The sequence below is a fragment of the Sander lucioperca genome, chromosome 10 (assembly GCF_008315115.2).
Source record: "Sander lucioperca isolate FBNREF2018 chromosome 10, SLUC_FBN_1.2, whole genome shotgun sequence".
NCBI lineage: Eukaryota > Metazoa > Chordata > Actinopteri > Perciformes > Percidae > Sander > Sander lucioperca.
This window is the reverse complement of record NC_050182.1, coordinates 2849360-2868265: the sequence shown is the minus strand read 5'-3', so window position 1 is coordinate 2868265 and position 18906 is coordinate 2849360. Positions and strand designations below refer to the sequence as shown.

Below are 18906 nucleotides of genomic sequence, written 5' to 3'. Positions count from 1 at the left end.
TTTATTTGCTGTGCTGTTTAATTGATTTTATAATGAAATTCAGTGCTTAAAGGAGAATTCCAGTCGATTTCAACACGTAGCTCTGTTGTTTGTAAATTTGGAGTGCTGTCAGTAGCGATAAAAACGAAAACAACCGGTGCTGCTTACACCGTGTTATCCTCCTGCTAGATTTTGCACCCAACAGGCTGAAACAGGGCAAGTTTTAAACTTGTTTTTAGCCTCTAAACATGTTCGAAATGTCATTACAAGTGCCTACCCATGTGCATTTATTCCTTCCGAGTGAACACCGCGAATCTGACTGCAGTAGATGTGTCAGGTTACAGCCTGTTGCTACATAGTCATTACTATGGACATAACCACGGCAAATCGTTTTTTTTTCTTTTTTGGGGAAAAATACATTTTGGAATATTGGATTGTATGAGTTCAACAATCGACTAGTGTGGGCTTCACCGGAAAAAAGGAAATACACAGAGGAATGTGCACTGGCGGATATTAGCACAACTTTTATGCATTTCTTTCACATCTACTGCAGTCAGATTCGCCGTGTTCACTCGGAAGGAATAAATGCACATGGCTAGGCACTTGTAATGATATTTCGAACATGTTTAAAAGCTAAAAACAAGTTTAAAACTTGCCCTGTTTCAGCCTGTTGGGTGCAAAATCTAGCAGGAGGATAACACGGTGTAAGCAGCACAGATTGTTTTCGTTTTTATCGCTACTGACAGCACTTCAAATTTACAAACAACAGAGCTACGTGTTGAAATCGACCGGAATTCTCCTTTAAGACTGTGTGATTACAATTACCATCTGTGCTGTCAGGACGTAGAAGAAAATTAGTTTCTTTGAAGTGTAAAAATATAAACATAAGGGCTCATATTACATTTTTTAATTTGTTGTGCAGTTACATCTGTTTTCTGTTGAAAGTTGCTGCTTATGATTCGTTTACGTTACGTTTCGTCGTTTTTATTGCTCGTTTATCAAATCATTCTGGCGAGCAGATATTCTACAGTTCACAGTTCTGTTAATTGTTTTTTGTTTTGTCTATTGTTGCTTAATATAGTTGCAAATTTTATCAGACCTTACTAAATCTGTGGTTTCCCATATTTTGTATGTACTTAAGAATTCTGCAATGATAGGAAATGGATATGAAAGATGAGACGAATGCTGTTTGAAGGGAGTGCATTATGCAGTTTTTGGACAGTAACTAAATACATTTATTCATATATTTAAGTATTATAAACTATAAATGTACTTTAAGTACATTTTGCTGATAATACTTCTGCATTTTTACTTAAGTAGGAGTTAGAATGCATGACTTACTTGTATAGTAATAAAGTATTTTTAAATGATCGGCATGGCACTTTTACATAAGCTAAGTATTTTGAGTACTTCCTCCATCTCTGGCATTATGACAGTGTTTCCATACCAGTAAATCATTTCATTCAGACATGAGAAGGAAAAATGCAACGAATTTTCCACTGACAAAGAGGAGACACGTGTCACTGTTTGAATATTTTTATTCCAAAAGACATTTGTGTGTCTATAGGTTTGAACAACAGGGCGATCTCTCTGAAGAACATCATTGCACCTTCGTCCCAACACCATCCCACAACCTCAACCCACAATCACACTATAGAACCTCTTGCTCTTCAATAGGAATAATAACAACAATTGAATCATAATATTCATCATCAGTTTTAATAATCCATTTAGCACTAGTATAGAAATGTGAAAAAATACTAAAGAAAAGAACATAAAAGTAAACAAAAAGGTTTGTTTTGCGGAGTGACTGTTCAGACACCCCATCTGATCTGTTTTGTGACCCTCCCTTCCCTTCATAATTATTCATACTAGCAATATTTTGGCTGCTTAGGGTTTCTACCCTTCCTCTTGCCTCGCCATAATAATGCTTTGTAGCTAATAAATGCTTTCAGCTGATGGTTTAAAGCTGTTGGTAGCCACTTATTGGCTATGTGGTGCTGTGAATTCATACACAGAACAAACCAAAGACACAAAAAAGAGCCACATTTGAAAACAACAAAAACAACCAGTGGGTTTACAACCTTTAGACAACAAGGGAATTAGAAATGAAGATGTGGACGGTGTCTCCGCTTGTGTTTTTGTTTGTTTGTTTGTCAGTGTGTGTGTGTGTGTGTGTGTGTGTGTGTGTGTGTGTGTGTGTGTGTGTGTGTGTGTGTACACACTGTGACTTCTTGTGGAATGGGGTTGGCTCCTGTTGCCTTGTCAGCATTCTGAACACAAAGGCAGAAGTAAACAGAGAGAAAGAGACATCAAATCTGGGCCTGCTTCTGCTGACAGCAATCATTCAGAGAAACAGCATAATGTGTGCAAACAATGTTATCATTCATTATCTGGAGCACAACAGTGTCGACAAATCTGTTTCACTGCAAAATGCATAATTTTGTACAGCAATGCAATGTTTGCCCAGACAACAATGCCAGTATTTCATATTTTTTTCCAGGGGATTTATAAAGGGCTGAAGTGGTGGGTTTGTATATACTTTGTAATACTGCTGAATATGTACTGGTGGAGATCTGAGAAGATAGCATGTAGCTCCTTGATTAAAAGTGAAGCAGCTTTATATGTATTGGAGGTGGCATTCAAATCAAAGGGCAAAAAAGAGGAAAAGGAAAAGACAGAAGGCGGCAGGAAACACTGACTTTCGAGAATTGAGAATCAGCTGCTGAAAAGCATGACATTCATAAAATCTGCTGTCAGGAAATGAAACCATAAAAGACAAACAATAAGCAAACACAAACACTTAGCAAATTTAGTTATATCCTGAATTGAAAATGTTGCATCAGCTAACCTTCAAATCTTGGATGTCAGCATTTCATTTAACACAGCAGAATGAAGACTCTGCTATTCAAGCTAGCTTTTAGTTAGTCGAGGGTTTTTTATGGTTTTGTTTTGTTTTCTATTTGTATTTAAATGTTCTTGTATTTTAATTTGTCGTATTGTATTACATTTTATTGTGAAGCACTTTACGATTTTATCTGTGAAAGGTGCTATACAAATAAACTTTACTTACTTACTTTTTATAACTGAGTATAGTAACTATAACTAAGGGTGTGTGAATCACTCTACAGTGAGTATTTTGGGACCTGATTAGATAACTGATTCAATAAACACTGAGACACTGGTGAGTCAATGACCTGCAGTGCAGAAAATGCTAATACAGCACTTGATAACAATGTCATATAATAATAAAAAATACATAATCTCTGGGATGATGGACTATTAGCAAAAGACCAGGCATTTGCTTCCGAGGGGACTCTTTCACAGAGGTGTTGTACACAGAGAGCACAGCTGCAGCACATGAAAGTGATCACAAAGTGGTACGTTTGGTTAAACTTAAGGGAAATCATGCTGCGGTAATCCCACCTCATTTTATTACCACGGACCTAAAGCTGATCTGTTTTAATTGTAATGTGTTTTTGTACTAAAAATAAAGCAGACTCAAAGGAATAAGGCTGGCAATGTTGTATATTTTTCTTCTTGTTAACAAATCCCATGAAAAGATCAGAACCACCAAGTGTTGGTCTGTCTCTCAATATTTTCCAACTTCTGCAGCCCCTTTGGTCTCACTGAAGACGCAACTCTTAAAAAATGGGCACAAATATAAACTTTTTTATGAAAATAGTTATTAGCAAACAGTGTGACTCATTGTTGTGTTTTTAATCATTTTTTAAAAAATGGAGGTCTAGCACAGATAAATAAGCTACATGAGGCTTTGGCTACTTACAGTATAAGTCAGATCAATTCATCAGGTTATTGGTGGTTTTGGTCTTTTCATTGGATTTGTTGACAATAAGAAAAATATGAAATATCACCAGCCTTATTCTTTAATGCTCCTTGTAAACACAATTACTTGATGTAAAAGCAGTGGCTACTTGGGAGATTGGAAGTCTGTTTTAAAACATATGGTATGCTTTGAATAATTATCAGCAATAAATAAAGTGTCCACAATTTGAAGTTAAATACCTAAAACATGGAAATCCACCAGTGTATTCAGTGTATTATTTAAGCACCGTGGCTAATATACTGTAGTGTTAAGAGTTGGAGTTTCACACAACAGTAGGGCTGTAACATTAACAACGGGTTCCTATCCCCGCCAGAGTGAAAACAACATGTATTTCTTCTCAATCTATTTATCAGCATGTTTCCCTGTGTTCAACACCCTGCTGAATGAGTCCCCAGCCACCGAGGGGAGTAATTAGGCGATCAAAAGCTTGAGACTGTATTGACAAGGCTGTGTTGAGTCTATCACTCTGGCAGGAGCCTCTACTGTGAACGGCCAAATCTGTCTGTTAAACAGAGAGAAGGGAAGAAGCTGTAGCTACAGTTTGCTGGCGCATTAACGAGCCCCTTTAAAAGATGCCCAGAATTAACAGATCTAATAATGGAAGTAGTTCAGTTAGGGATTTCTCATTCAAATTCAGTAGTGTGATCTGTTCTTCTCTTTCTTGCCTCTCTGGCTCTGCCTCGCCTGGTCTTTCTATCTCTTCTACGCTGTGTGAACAGAGGTGAAAAAGAAGTAAAGGCTTGGCAAGTGGTACCCAGGATAACGAGGGACATTCATTTCACATTTCAAAGCCTCTTGCTCTTCCTCCTCTTTTTGTGGCTGTCTGATTATCTAACATTTGTAGAAGGGTGCTGTTGCTGAGTACATGGTTCTCCTCACTTTAAGTAGTTACAGACAGACTTACAGGAAGCACAAATTTTTACATACACACGCACAGTGTAAAGAAAGGCAGACAGTTTCCTCTGCTACCATTTGCATTATGTTGTCTTGAAGTTGTTTCATCCGCCTTCTCTGATAACATCCAAAAAGCAGCTATGGGGCGCAGGGAGGGACACAAAACTCTTGGACACAATTAGCTGCAGTCAAGTTTCTTAGTATGTTATAATCCACCATATTGTCACACATAGTCTGTATTTAACTCTGTAATTCCCACTTAGAACAATGGTAACAAAACAAAAAAGACAACAAAAGAAAAAAAACAGGAATAATTCTCGGGAAGTCTTTTAGTTGCTGTTTTTAATCACATTCGGAAACAGTATGTCCTCCAACAAGGCTTCATTTTACTAGAGGGGTAGAAAGCTTCCAGGGAATATCTGTGGAAGTAAATCAACACCCTCAAATCTAAAGGCGAAGTGAGAGGGGGAGAAAAAAAACGAGGCCAATAGAAACCACCATCTGGTCATGTGCATTTCTGCTCAGATTTGTCCAAACTGAACTGTTTTCCGGAGTTGATTACAGAAGCTTAACTGACAACCATCTCACAGTGTGCTTGTACCCAGTTCTGTCTGTAGGCCTCAAGCTCAACTGTTTCAAGTTTCCCTCCTTTATTCTCCTTTTGAAAGGTTGTCTCATTTTCTATTGGCTGACCTCGCAGAGTTCAACGTTTTGTCCCTCCATCTCTCCCTCTTGTTCTCCGATGAATTTAAACTGTGGAAACAAGCAGTGTTTCTCTCCGCAGCACAAATGTTCCTCACACTTCACCAGCTCCCTGCAACCCTCTCACTCTGCCCATTGCATCTAGTCTCAGTCCTGGTCGCCCAGTAGGTCTGTGGTGTTGCTGTTCTGTGGAGGTGGAATGGGTCGGGAGGTATGAGGCAGGGGGCTGTGGTGATGCCGCCTAGGGCTGGCACCCCCTCCGCCTTCACTGTCTGTGTTGGATGAAGATGGGGGTGGGGGTGGGGGTAGCCTCGGCAAGGGTGCAGATGAAGGTGGTATTCTTGTTGTGGTTGATCCTGATCTTAGGCTCTGGATCCTCCGGCACTCCTGGCAGATCCGCACATGGGTGCAGCTCCGGGCAGGCAGCATCACAGGGGTAGGGGCTGGTGGAGGAGGGGTGGTGTTGGCCCCTAGTGGATCATCTGGAATCCGTTGGGGCCCAGGGCCCAGATCGGGAGGCCCCGTCTCTCCTGCTCCACCTCCTCCACCTCCAGCTCCACCTGTCAGCGGGCCAGCTCCACTGTAGAGCTTGCCGTTGCTGAGGCGCATCTCCCGGACCAGGCGCAGGGGCCGAGGGGCCCCCAGAGCTATGCGTGTGGGATGACGCAGGGCTGCTGAGCTGCTGAGGGGCCGACGGCGGCGCATACGGGAGGTCTTCTTACAGGAGACGGCGTTTCGGAACTCTGTGATCATCTCCTGACAGACAGACACCTAAAGGAGAAAAGGAAGGAGGAAGGAAAAAGGGTAGGAGGGGCGCCACAGACACAAAGACAGGCAGCAGAACGAGACGGTGGTAAGGCAGTACATAAATAGGAGCGCGGAGGGAAAACAAAAACAATTTAAAGGAAAAACACACAAAAAAAACAAAGGAACAAGGCAGAAAGAACAGACACAGTAAGGCATGGAAAAATAAAAAGTCGCAGGAGATGCGAGGGCACAGAGATCAACAAATGGAGGGATGGTTTTAAAACAGAAATGAGAAGGTGATGGGGAAGGATGTGGAGATGAATAGAGATGGGAGAATATCCAAGGAGCAGAGAGAGTTATTACAATCCAAACACCAAAATGTTGTTTAGTTTATGAGCACTTCATTATGGCACTATGCACTATGAACGGACAGGCAGGCCTGCATACTCAGGTGCACATAAAGAAAGGCACACTCAGACACATACAAACAGTAAGACACCCACAAATCTTTTCATCATTCCAACAGCATGACACTACTATAATTTGCACACACAACGACCAAAATGCATCAACATGTCCACTACAGACAAACAACATTCTCATTGAAATCATAATAAAAAAGTAATGTGCTCACATAAACAGAAACAATACTCGTTATCGGAGAACAGACACTGATGACAGGAGGTGTGTGTGTTTGAGAGAGAGATAGAGGAAGACACAGTGAAATGGGTGAGAAGTAATCCAAGAATGGAAACGAAGAATACCAGCGTACATGTGAGGCATGTAAAAGAAGATACATCATGACATTTAATGCCAGGGAAAAAGATCACACTACTTCTTAATGCAAGCAAATATTGGCATTTCTCAATATTGCTTATCCGTACCATCAAATTTAGCTCACAAACACTTGCTGCCACTGTTAAACACCAAATGCTAAAAACAGGCAGGACATGCAAAGTGAAATCAAATTATCTATTTGTTGTATACATTTTGGACACTACAGCAGTTCAGTGTCGCATACTTGAACATTCCTCTCATCTCACATGCACATAACACATTGATCCTCAAATGTTAGAGCACACACAAACCAACCAACACAAATGGAGGCAAAAGCTGAAAGAACTCTACCCACTCACACACAAACACACAAAACAACATAATAAAAAGATTTGGCGGGATGCCATGGGAACCTACTGGGGTGTGTCTGTGGGGTTGGCGAGGGCAGGTATGAAGGCATACCTCATCTGTCTCTGCAGAGTGCCGTGTTGACCACACAAACTCCATAATGGCCACAAACACGGCAATGATGAGGCCACAGATCAGCACCACGAAGATGCCCCCAATGTTCTCCATGCCCAGACCTGAGAGTGGGCCACAGGAGACAAACATTAGTACACACATGCACACTGGCATGGTTTTAAATGTATTACTTTACTTTAAAATCGACTAGACATGGACTACTACACAGCCTGTGAAAACTGTATAATACCTTCTGTGGATCTGGAAGAGCTCTGTTAAAGGTCAACATTTTGGGAAATATAATTGTTTGCTGACTTGCAGAGAGTTAGGTGAGAAGATTGATACCACTCTAATAGGATAAATATTAGGGGTGTCATAATTATCCAAATCCACAATTTTAAATAAATAAAAATATGTTTTAGCACTGATGGCTACGCCAATGTTAGACTATGAAGTCTTGATTCGTAAAGATCAACAGATCATTGGTTTTATGCCCTGACAAATCATCATGTCATTTACATTTTCAAATTCTTCTGTAAAAAGATAGGCTACATGGTATCAAATGTCATATAACCACCATATATTTTTGTAATGTACTAGGCCTATACTAAGGCCATTTGGTCAAATTTAAATAATTTATGTAAAATGTATAAACAATAACTTAATTAACCAGTCAATTGGGAAAAACATGGGGGGAGAAAATCACCTATGCTGCTTTGGATTTTGATGATCTAAATTGAAAGCTCATTTTGATCAATTTCTAGCCTGGATGCCAGCCGAACTTTGCCCCGCCCACAACATTTCTGGACTTGATCCGTTGTGGAGCAACTATGCTCGAACCAATCAAATTGTCAGGCGGGCTTTATACGATGATGGACAGATGATCAACAGTAACGTAATGAACCACGTCACCAAAGAGCGCTTGGGTTGAATTTGTTTACAACAAAAATGGCTGCCGCTGGAGAATTGAGATGTGTAGATTCCGCGTCTGTTATAAAAGATATCGACAGCGCATTAATTTTAAAAGAGGAACAGAGAACTGTGATCACGCACGTATACACATTGCCACACGGAAACTGCCACCTCTGCCTTTGCTCTGTCGAAGCATGCCTTTGACTTGCAGCTTCTGTGACCTCTGTCTCCGTTGCTCTGATTGGTTGTAGGTCTATCCAATTGAGTGCAGAGGCATTTTCTTTCCTGGTTTGGTTGAAACACACCCCATAATCACAGCCCAATGGAACAGTATCAGACTCATATTCTGACTAGAATCTGAGTATGACGACGTCAGGCTAATCAATTTCCGATTTAGAATCAAAATTGTGACACCCCTATTAAATCTGAAGCTAGTACCAGTAATGGCGTTTTTCCATTACATGGTACCTGCTCGACTCGCCTCAACTCTACCTCACCTTTTTTGGTTTTCCATTACAAAAAAAAGTCCCTGGTACCTGCTAACAGGTACTTTTTTTAGTACCACCTCCTACGAGGTTCCAAGCGAGCTGAGCCGATACCAAAAGGTGACGTGAAAGCAACAGACGGGGGTGTCCTGAACAAACCCGCCATTTTTAAATAGTTTAGCCAGCTGTGTTTTTTTTTTTGCTGCCTCCAGCTTCATTTGAAACAAAATGTGTCTTCTGGCTGTGGCAACAACAACACACCTTCAACATTCTGTGTGTGTGTGTGTGTGTGTGTGTGTGTGTGTGTGTGTGTGTGTGTGTGTGTGTGTGTGTGTATGCGTGTGTGTCGCGTTAGGTCACGGTAGTTTCCTGCGGCAGCGCTATGACGACCAGCCACGCTCACCTCACACATGAGGAGGTACTAAATCTGCAATGGAAAAAGGAGGACGGGGCACCGCGGCCGAGTCGAGTCGAGTCGAGCCGAGCCGAGCCGTGCAGAGCTGGTACTAGCAGTGGAGAAACGCCATTAGTTTAGCTTAGCACAAAAACTGGAAATGGGGTAAACTGTCTGAAGGTAACAAAATCTGCCTACCAGCAACTCTAAAGCTCGCCAAGCAACCGGCACAGACTTAGGGTTACTGCAGTCTTTAAAAAAATAACTCCCATTTAGAACCACAAAAATCGTTCTTACACTTTGATTTTTGTACGGATTAAACAAACAAGATATGACATGATGAAGTATTGGTGTCTACTTTAGAGGACCAGACTAGCTGTTTACCCATTTCCAGTCTTTAATGCCAAGCTAAGCTGCTGATTGGTATCAATATTCTTATCTAACTCTCGGCAAGAAAGCAAATAAGTACTCCCAAACTGTCAAACTATTCCTTTAAGTCTGAGAAAGATTACTAAAGTGACCACACTTTTCTCAGATTGGGCTTTGAGATCCCAAATGTTTAATCGACAACCTGTGTCTGTGACTGCACGGAGTTTGAAAGACCACTCAGGGAGGGTCTAAATGTAGCATCTAAAAATATAGATTTCTCAGCCTCTGCAGCACCCCTTTAAAAAAAATCTGTATCTTGCAAGTGTCTCAACTTTATGTAAGTGCAATACTAAATTGCTGGAGTGCTCTTTCAATTGAATTAAAAAGTCCAAATGGCCCATGATGGAGTGGCTGAGTGAATACCAGAATTATGAGGCCCTGGAACACTTGAGATACACCGTACAGATAAAGCTCAATGATGCAGAAAAGTACTGTAAGCATGACGTCTGTTTTTTTCAAAAGAGATTTCCATCTGACAGCAATGGCAGAAATGCTGAGGCATTTGGCTTTGTCATTTATACAGGCACACACACACGCACATGTGGACAGACTCACTCTAATAAAATTCCCATTACACACCACCTGAGACAACAGAAGACATTTGGGAAAGTAGATTGTGCTAAGCACCCTTCACAAGGACATTAGGTTAGGCATTAGCCATTAGCTGGACTGTAGCAAAGAATAAGGAGACTATTACTGGGGACATTAGAGGGAAGGAGGGAGAGGAGACAGACAGCTGCGGTTGACTGACCCTTTGCACGGTGGTCCTCCTCTTTGGGGCATCGGCCTCCCTCCCACCATCTCCTCTTCAGTATCTCCAGCCTGTTATTTTCCTGCAGCTGGAGGATGGCCAGCGTGATCTCATCTCTGAACGGAGACCCTGGGACATGACAGGAAATCAGGATAAGAGCAAGTGGTGGAGGATGAAGTGTGCAGCTAAAGAGCCCAAGAGGAACTTGGGTTATTTCAGAAGAAGAAAAATCCTTGAAATGAGAAGAGAAAAAATGTAAGAGAAAAGGAGAAGGAATTGCAGGGGTAGTATTGCTGTTGCAGCCTCGAGATGGCTACGAGCGATCTTACTTTGAGAATAAAGAGAGGATTAGTGAGAGATAAAGAGCGAGATTAAAAACAGATAGAGCCAATGGTACAGCTGCTAGTCATTCAGCACACAAAGCATGTTATAAACTAGATACAGTAAAAAAAACAATGGAAAGGTTTAATGGGTAGGTTCACTAGAAATTGCAAGTATATTTTCTCAGTTATTCTAGTTTTATCTATTCAGTTTTCATCTGAACTGCATTCAGCAAAATTGTTGATAGTGTACTCTGTGAATTGTTACAGGGTTGCCGTTTCCAGATCACCTGTTTTAGCCCATATCCTCTTGGAGGCGGAAACAAATCACTTCCCACCATGACCAACCATTTCAAAAATACAATAGTTTTATCCCCGACTTGAAATACACAACCTGAACTCCTAGCTCCAAATGTGCTTTTACACACTGCAGCAAGTCCACCAGCATATCGGTTTGGTCATCAAAGTGAATTATGTGGAAATAAAGGAATAGTTTCACATTTTGCAAAATACAGTAAGCTTATTATTTTTTGCCGAAAGTTAGATGTAAAGGCTGATGCCACTCTCATTTCTGTGCGTTTACTGTAATATAGCTACAGCCAGGAGATGATTAGCTGGAAACAGCTAAAGTAGACTGGCTCTGTCCAAAAGGTAAATAAAATCCATCTACCAGCATCTATGAAGCCCATTAAATAACATTGTATACCTTGTATATTTAGCTGTAGAAAAACCAAAATGTAAAAACAACACAATTTTAAGACAGTTTTATCTGAAGGCATACTGACTTCAGAGTGGTATCCATCATCAAACTCCTGGCAAGAAAGCAATCAAGTGTATTTCCAAATGTCTAAATGTCCAAATGTCGAACTATCCCTTTAAATTGAACTGCCTGGAGGTGAGCCAGAATACATACTTGTTTGTTTTAAATTTGGGTGAACCAACCATTTAAAAAGTATTTTGAAATATGAAAATCTTTCTCCTGGTCTGCCTCTTCATGACAGTGTCTGCTCTCCATGCTGATATACAGTAACTCTGCTTTATCTTTCTGCACATCTTTGGTCTTTTATATCTCACTTTCTGTCCTTCTTCTCCCTCACTGTAGTCATGCCTTCCTCCTCTTCGTTAGAACAGATCACTGTGATGCAGTGACACCACCTCTGTGAGCTTCAGTCTATGTCTATTTAGCATAATTGATCTCATGCAGGTGTTTCTGCCTCTCCAACAGTCAATTACTTTTTTTATTTCATTTTTTTTACTATGGTAGATGTGGTGTATAGAGAAAGTCATTTAAATAAGCATATTAACACAATTGTAGTTATATATATATGTGTATATATATATATATATATATATATATATATATATATGTGTGTGTGTATATATATGTGTATATATATATATATATATATATATATATATATATATTATAATATATATATATAATACATATTTTGTAGAATGATATGTCTAATGTATAATTTACTAGTAAGTGTTGTAGAGTCATAGAAAACCAACAGACCCAACAGTCATGACATGCATGCTGCTCATTCTGTGTAATTGAATCTGTAATTGAAAGGGGCATGTTCAAAATAATAGCAGTGTTGTGTTCAATTAGTGAGGTGATTGATTCTGTGAAGAAACAGGTGTCAGTTATGGCCCATATTTAAGGAAGGAAGGAAGCAAATGTTGTGCATGCTGGTTATAGTGCATTTCACACTGAAATACTCAGCAAAATGGGTCGTTCCAGACATTGCTCTGAGGAACAGAGGATTTTGATTAAAAAGTTGATTGGAGAGGGGATAACGTATAAAGAAGTGCAGAAAAGTATAGGCTGCTCAGCCAAAATGATTTCAAATGCCTTGAAATGGTATCCAAAGCCTGAACGATGTGGGAAAAAACAGTCAACTACCATTCGAATGGATCGAAGAATAGCCAAAATGGCAAAGGCTCAACCAATGATCAGCTCCAGGAAAATCAAAGAAGACTTAAAGTTACCTGTGAGTACTGTTACCATCAGAAGAAGGCTATGTGAAGCAAAGCTATCAGCTAGAAGCCCCGCAAAGTCCCATTACTGAAAAAAAGACATGTACTGAATAGGTTGAAATTTGCCAAAGGACACATTGACTGGCCAAAGGAGAAATGGGGCAACATTCTGTGGACTGATGAGAGCAAAATTGTTCTTTTTGGGTCTAGGGGCCGCAGACAGTTTGTCCGACGACCCCCATGCACTGAATTCAAGTCACAGTTCACTGTGAAGACAGTAAAGCATGGTGGTGCAAAAATCATGTTATGGGGATGTTTCTCATACTGTGGTGTTGGGCCTATTTGTCGCATACCAGGGATCATGGATCAGTTTCAATACATCAAAATACTTGAAGAGGTCATGTTGCCTTATGCTGAAGAGGAAATGCCTTTGAAATGGGTCTTTCAAAAAGACAATGACCCAAAACACACCAGTAAGCGAACAAAGTCTTGGTTCCAGATGAACAAGATTGATGTTATGGAGTGGCCAGCCCAATCCCCAGACCTCAATCCCATAGAAAACTTGTGGGGTGACATAAAAAATGCTGTTTCTGAGGCAAAACCCAGTAATGCAGAGGGATTGTGGAATGTAGTTCAATCGTCCTGGGCTGGAATACCTGTTCACAGGTGCCAGAAGTTGGTCGACTCCATGCAACACAGATGTGAAGCAGTTCTCAGAAATAATGGTTATGCAACTAAATATTAGTGCAGTGATTCAAAGTAAAGCAAACCCTTGAGATATTTTTCAGTTTATACAGTAAATGTTTGAGTTTGTAAAGAAAAATGCAAATACTGCTATTTTTTTAAACAGCCTAATATTCCTTTTTCTTCACTTTCTGTAAAGGTATAACACAAACTTCATCAATTTTCATGTTTTGATTTGGAATTGAATGTGCAGTGTTCCCAATGCATTGATATTATGGAATTAAAAGCTATTCTAAGGATTTTGAGCATTATTCACTTTTTTTAAACACACTGCTATTATTCTGAACACAACTGCATATATATATATATATATATATATATGCAGTTGTGTTCAGTATATATATATCCTCTCCTGGAACCATCACCTTATCGTGGTGGAGAGGTTTGTGTGTCCCTATGAACCTGAGGGCTGTGTTGTCTGGAGCTTTGTGCTCCTGGTAGGCAAAGTGGTCTCAGGGGAGGGGCCAGACAAAGAATGGTTCAAAAACCCTATGAAAAAACGAGGTAGAGATGGAGTGACCCTGCCCGGAGGAAGCCCGGGGCCCCCGTCTGGAGCCAGGCCCAGATGGAGGGCCCGTCAGCGAGCGCCTGGTGGCCGGGTTTGCCACGGAGCCCGGCCAGGCACAGCCCGAAGAAGCTACGTGGCACCTCTCTCTCCAACCCATGGGCCCACCACCTGTGGGAGGAACCGCTGGGGTCGGGTGCGCTGCCACATGGGTGGCAGTGAAGGTCAGGGGCCTCGACGGACCAGACCCGGGCGGCAGACGCTGGCTCTGGGGACGTGGAACGTCACCTCTCTGTGGGGGAAGGAGCCGGAACTTGTGCGGGAGGTGGAGCGCTACCAGTTGGATCTGGTGGGGCTTACCTCTACGCACAGTCTCGGTTCTGGAACCATACTCCTGGATAGGGGTTGGACTCTTTTCTTCTCCGGAGTTGCCCAGGGTGTGAGGCGCCGGGCGGGTGTGGAGATACTCACAAGCCCCCGGCTGAGCGCCGCTACGTTGGAGTTTACCCCGGTGGACGAGAGGGTCGCCTCCCTATGCCTGTGGGTTGTGGGGGGGAAAACTCTGACTGTTGTTTGTGCGTATGCACCAAACAAGAGCTCGGAGTATTCGGCCTTCTTGGAGACCTTGAATGGAGTCCTGTATGGGGCTCCAGTGGGGGACTCCATAGTTCTGCTGGGGGACTTCAACGCGCACGTGGGAAATGATGGAGACACATGGAGAGGCGTGATTGGGAGGAACGGCCTCCCTGATCTAAACCAGAGTGGTTGTTTGTTGTTGGACTTCTGTGCTAGTCATGGATTGTCTATAACGAACACCATGTTCGAACATAGGGATGCTCATAAGTGTACTTGGTACCAGAGCACCCTAGGCCAAAGGTCAATGATCGATTTTATAATCGTTTCATCTGATCTGAGGCCGTATGTTTTGGACACTCGGGTGAAGAGAGGGGCAGAGCTGTCAACTGATCACCATCTGGTGGTGAGTTGGGTCAGAGGGTATGGGAAGACTCTGGACAGACCTGGTAAGCCCAAACGGGTAGTGCGGGTAAATTGGGAACGTCTGGAGGAGGCCCCTGTCCAACAGACTTTCAACTCACACCTCCGGCAGAGCTTTTCGTGCATCCCTGTGGAGGCTGGGGGCATTGAACCCGAGTGGACAATGTTCAAAGTTTCCATTGCTGAAGCTGCGGCGGGGAGCTGTGGTCTTAGGGTCTTAGGTGCCTCAAGGGGCGGTAACCCACGAACACCGTGGTGGACACCGGTGGTCAGAGTCTTTCCGGGATATGTTATCCCAGAGGACTCCGGAGGCAGTTGCAAGGTACCGAAGGGCTGCAGCCTCTGCCGTGAAAGAGGCAAAGCAGCGGGTGTGGGAGAAGTTCGGAGAAGACATGGAGAAGGACTTTCGGTCGGCACCAAGGTGCTTCTGGAAAACCGTTCGCCACCTCAGGAGGGGGAAGCGGGGAACCATCCAAGCTGTGTACAGTAAGGATGGGACGCTGTTGACCTCAACTGAGGAGGTAATAGGGCGGTGGAAGGAGCACTTTGAGGAACTCCTAAATCCGACTAATACGCCCTCTATGGTAGAGGCAGAGCTGGAGGATGATGGGGGATTGTTGTCAATTTCCCTGGTGGAAGTTGCTGAGGTAGTTAAACAACTCCACAGTGGCAAAGCCCCAGGGATTGATGAGATCCGTCCAGAAATGCTTAAAGCTCTGGGTGTGGAGGGGTTGTCTTGGTTGACACGCCTCTTCAACATTGCGTGGAAGTCGGGGACGGTGCCTAAGGAGTGGCAGACCGGGGTGGTGGTTCCCCTTTTCAAAAAGGGGGACCAGAGGGTGTGTGCCAATTACAGGGGTATCACACTTCTCAGCCTCCCCGGTAAAGTCTACTCCAAGGTGCTGGAAAGGAGGGTTCGGTCGATAGTCGAACCTCAGGTTGAAGAGGAACAATGCGGATTCCGTCCTGGTCGTGGAACAACGGACCAGATCTTTACTCTCGCAAGGATCCTGGAGGGAGCCTGGGAGTATGCCCAACCGGTCTACATGTGCTTTGTGGATCTGGAGAAGGCGTATGACCGGGTCCCCCGGGACATACTGTGGGAGGTGCTCGGGAGTATGGGGTGAGGGGGTCACTTCGCAGGGCCATCCAATCTCTGTACGACCAAAGCGAGAGCTGTGTCCGGGTTCTCGGCAGTAAGTCGGACTCGTTTCAGGTGAGAGTTGGCCTCCGCCAGGGCTGCGCTTTGTTACCAATCCTGTTTGTAGTATTTATGGACAGGATATCGAGGCGTAGTCGGGGTGGAGAGGGGTTGCAGTTTGGTGAGCTGGGGATCTCATCGCTGCTTTTCGCGGATGATGTGGTCCTGATGGCATCGTCGGCCTGTGACCTTCAGCACTCACTGGATCGGTTCGCAGCCGAGTGTGAAGCGGCTGGGATGAGGATCAGCACCTCTAAATCTGAGGCCATGGTTCTCAGCAGGAAACCGATGGAGTGCCTTCTCCAGGTAGGGAATGAGTCTTTACCCCAAGTGAAGGAGTTCAAGTACCTTGGGGTATTGTTCGCGAGTGAGGGGACAATGGAGCGGGAGATTGGTCGGAGAATCGGCGCAGCGGGTGCGGTATTACACTCAATTTATCGCACCGTTGTGACGAAAACGAGCCAGAAGGCAAAGCTCTCAATCTACCAGTCAGTTTTCGTTCCTACCCTCACCTATGGTCATGAAGGCTGGGTCATGACCGAAAGAACGAGATCCAGGGTACAAGCGGCCGAAATGGGTTTCCTCAGGAGGGTGGCTGGCATCTCCCTTAGAGATAGGGTGAGAAGCTCAGTCATCCGTGAGGAGCTCGGAGTAGAGCCGCTGCTCCTTCGCGTCGAAAGGAGCCAGTTGAGGTGGTTCGGGCATCTGGTAAGGATGCCCCCTGGGCGCCTCCCTAGGGAGGTGTTCCAGGCACGTCCAGCTGGGAGGAGGCCTCGGGGAAGACCCAGGACTAGGTGGAGGGATTATATCTCCAACCTGGCCTGGGAACGCCTCGGGATCCCCCAGTCGGAGCTGGTTAATGTGGCTCGGGAAAGGGAAGTTTGGGGTCCCCTGCTGGAGCTGCTACCCCCGTGACCCGTTACCGGATAAGCGGAAGAAGATGGATGGATGGATGGATGGATATATATATATATATATATAAATATATATATATATGTGTCATCTTTACATTTTAAACTACAGTAAATCTGTGACACTATCATAAGAGGCATAGAGAATATGTTTACATCCCTGGTACTGCACTCCTTGTTCACTGCAATCTCATTGGTTTCCACTACAACAATAACAAAAGCCCAATGACATGTAAGCAAACTGTTACAGTATGTAATGAGCTGATGTTCGGGGCTGGATGTCTGACGTGTGTCTGTTCATAAACAAAGCTCAAAAACTTGATTGCAAGAATATCACTGCAAATTCAATCACAGTGATTCCCAATCGAGGGGTCGGGACCCCAATAAGGGGCTGCAAGATGAATCTAAGGGGTCATGACATGATTACCAGGGGAGGAAAAAAGAAAATAAAAATTTTGCTACATATTGTCATGTTTTACTTTTGAGACATTTCTCTAATCTTTGCTTTTTTTTTCTTGTGAAATACTATATAGTTGTATCTCTCAGGGCCTATTCAAATGGAGCAGTGTAATTAGAAAAGTCACTCTAACGGCTCAACTCCACAATACTCTATTCTTTTAAATTAATCAAAAATTCCTGAAAATTACTGTAGCAGTGTTTTGGAACAGATCTAAAAAAAAAATCAGTCTTGCATCCCTTGTAGCTTCCCAGCACTGGTTACCTGTTGTTTAAAGATTTAAAGATTAACGTCAGGCCTTTTTTTAATAAATTGAAGGTCTAATCAAAGACGAGACAGCTATATTTGTGACCGCCCCTGACCTTCAAAATGCTGCAGGGGCTTGTAGGCTTTGAAATGCTCTGCCTGAAAAAAACTAAATCAATATTGATGTTTTCACAACCTATTTATAGGGTTCAAAGACTTGTGATACTGTAGTTTAATTCAGATGTTTTAAACTGTATCTATCTAGCTCCTTTCATTTTTATTGGTGTTTTTATGTTTTGTTTCATTATTTTGCTTGTTTGTAAATCATAGAAGCAACACATAATGTAAAAAATATGATATTAAAGTAACTCATCAAATGTGATAACATATTGTATTTCTCTAAATAGCAAATATTAGTAAAAAAGAAAGAAACAAATTACCAGATAGAAGCTTTACACAATGATTATCTCTAATAATGTGATGACTTCCTAAGGAGTGTAAAATGTGTTTAACTAATGATGAAATAACAACATTACAGATCATTTAATTGACTGTAATAAACTAATTAATCTCAGTTATTATTATGATGTACAAACGTAATTACATTCTAGCAACTCAACAAATTTACAGGTTTTACTAAAGGTTTTACATTTGGAAGTTATTACTTGTTAGTTATTACATTCCCAGCTGCTACAGTCATGTATGTTTTGTTTGAAAAACTATATATTAGTATTATTACCCAGTGGCATGCCAATGCCATAGCCCTTGGTATCCAGCAGGCCTCCTATCTTTGTGAGATTACAGTTGCGGCCGCGGTAGTACTCGTTCATGGTGCTCTCCATCAGAAAGGCGTACTTGGAGTTGACCACGCGGGCGATGCCCTCCTCTGTGCTTTTCACAAATACACTGGGCTGCTTGGAGTACATGTAGTTCCACATCCGCTGGTAGGTCTGATAACGTGAGTTCTGCAGAAGAATGGGAACCCACAACAATGGAAATTAAAAGCCAATTACAGATGTGTTTGTCCTAACATGTCCTATCATCTGTCTTTGAAACAGAAATTAAAGTTGATAAAAATGAAAGCGGGAAGACAAAGAAAGAGAGATGCATCCTCGATAAACATGGGAGGGAAGTATACGTAGACAGAGTGAATAATGACAAGAG

The 18906-nt window shown here is 42.6% G+C and overlaps 1 protein-coding gene across 1 annotated transcript in view; it reads right to left on the bottom strand.

Moving 5' to 3' along the window:
• Positions 1-1501: 1501 nt before the first annotated feature.
• The window catches only part of grik5 (glutamate receptor, ionotropic, kainate 5), a 91799-nt gene continuing 74394 nt past the window's right edge, over positions 1502-18906 (bottom strand). Inside the window, exons 19-23 of the mRNA XM_031299737.2 lie at positions 18482-18707; positions 10380-10508; positions 7409-7530; positions 3057-6193; positions 1502-2880 (exon numbers count right to left, since the gene is read on the bottom strand). Of these exons, the coding sequence (XP_031155597.1) occupies positions 5570-6193; positions 7409-7530; positions 10380-10508; positions 18482-18707 (1101 nt within the window). The 3' untranslated portion in view covers positions 1502-2880; positions 3057-5569. The remainder of the gene's footprint in view (positions 2881-3056; positions 6194-7408; positions 7531-10379; positions 10509-18481; positions 18708-18906) is intronic.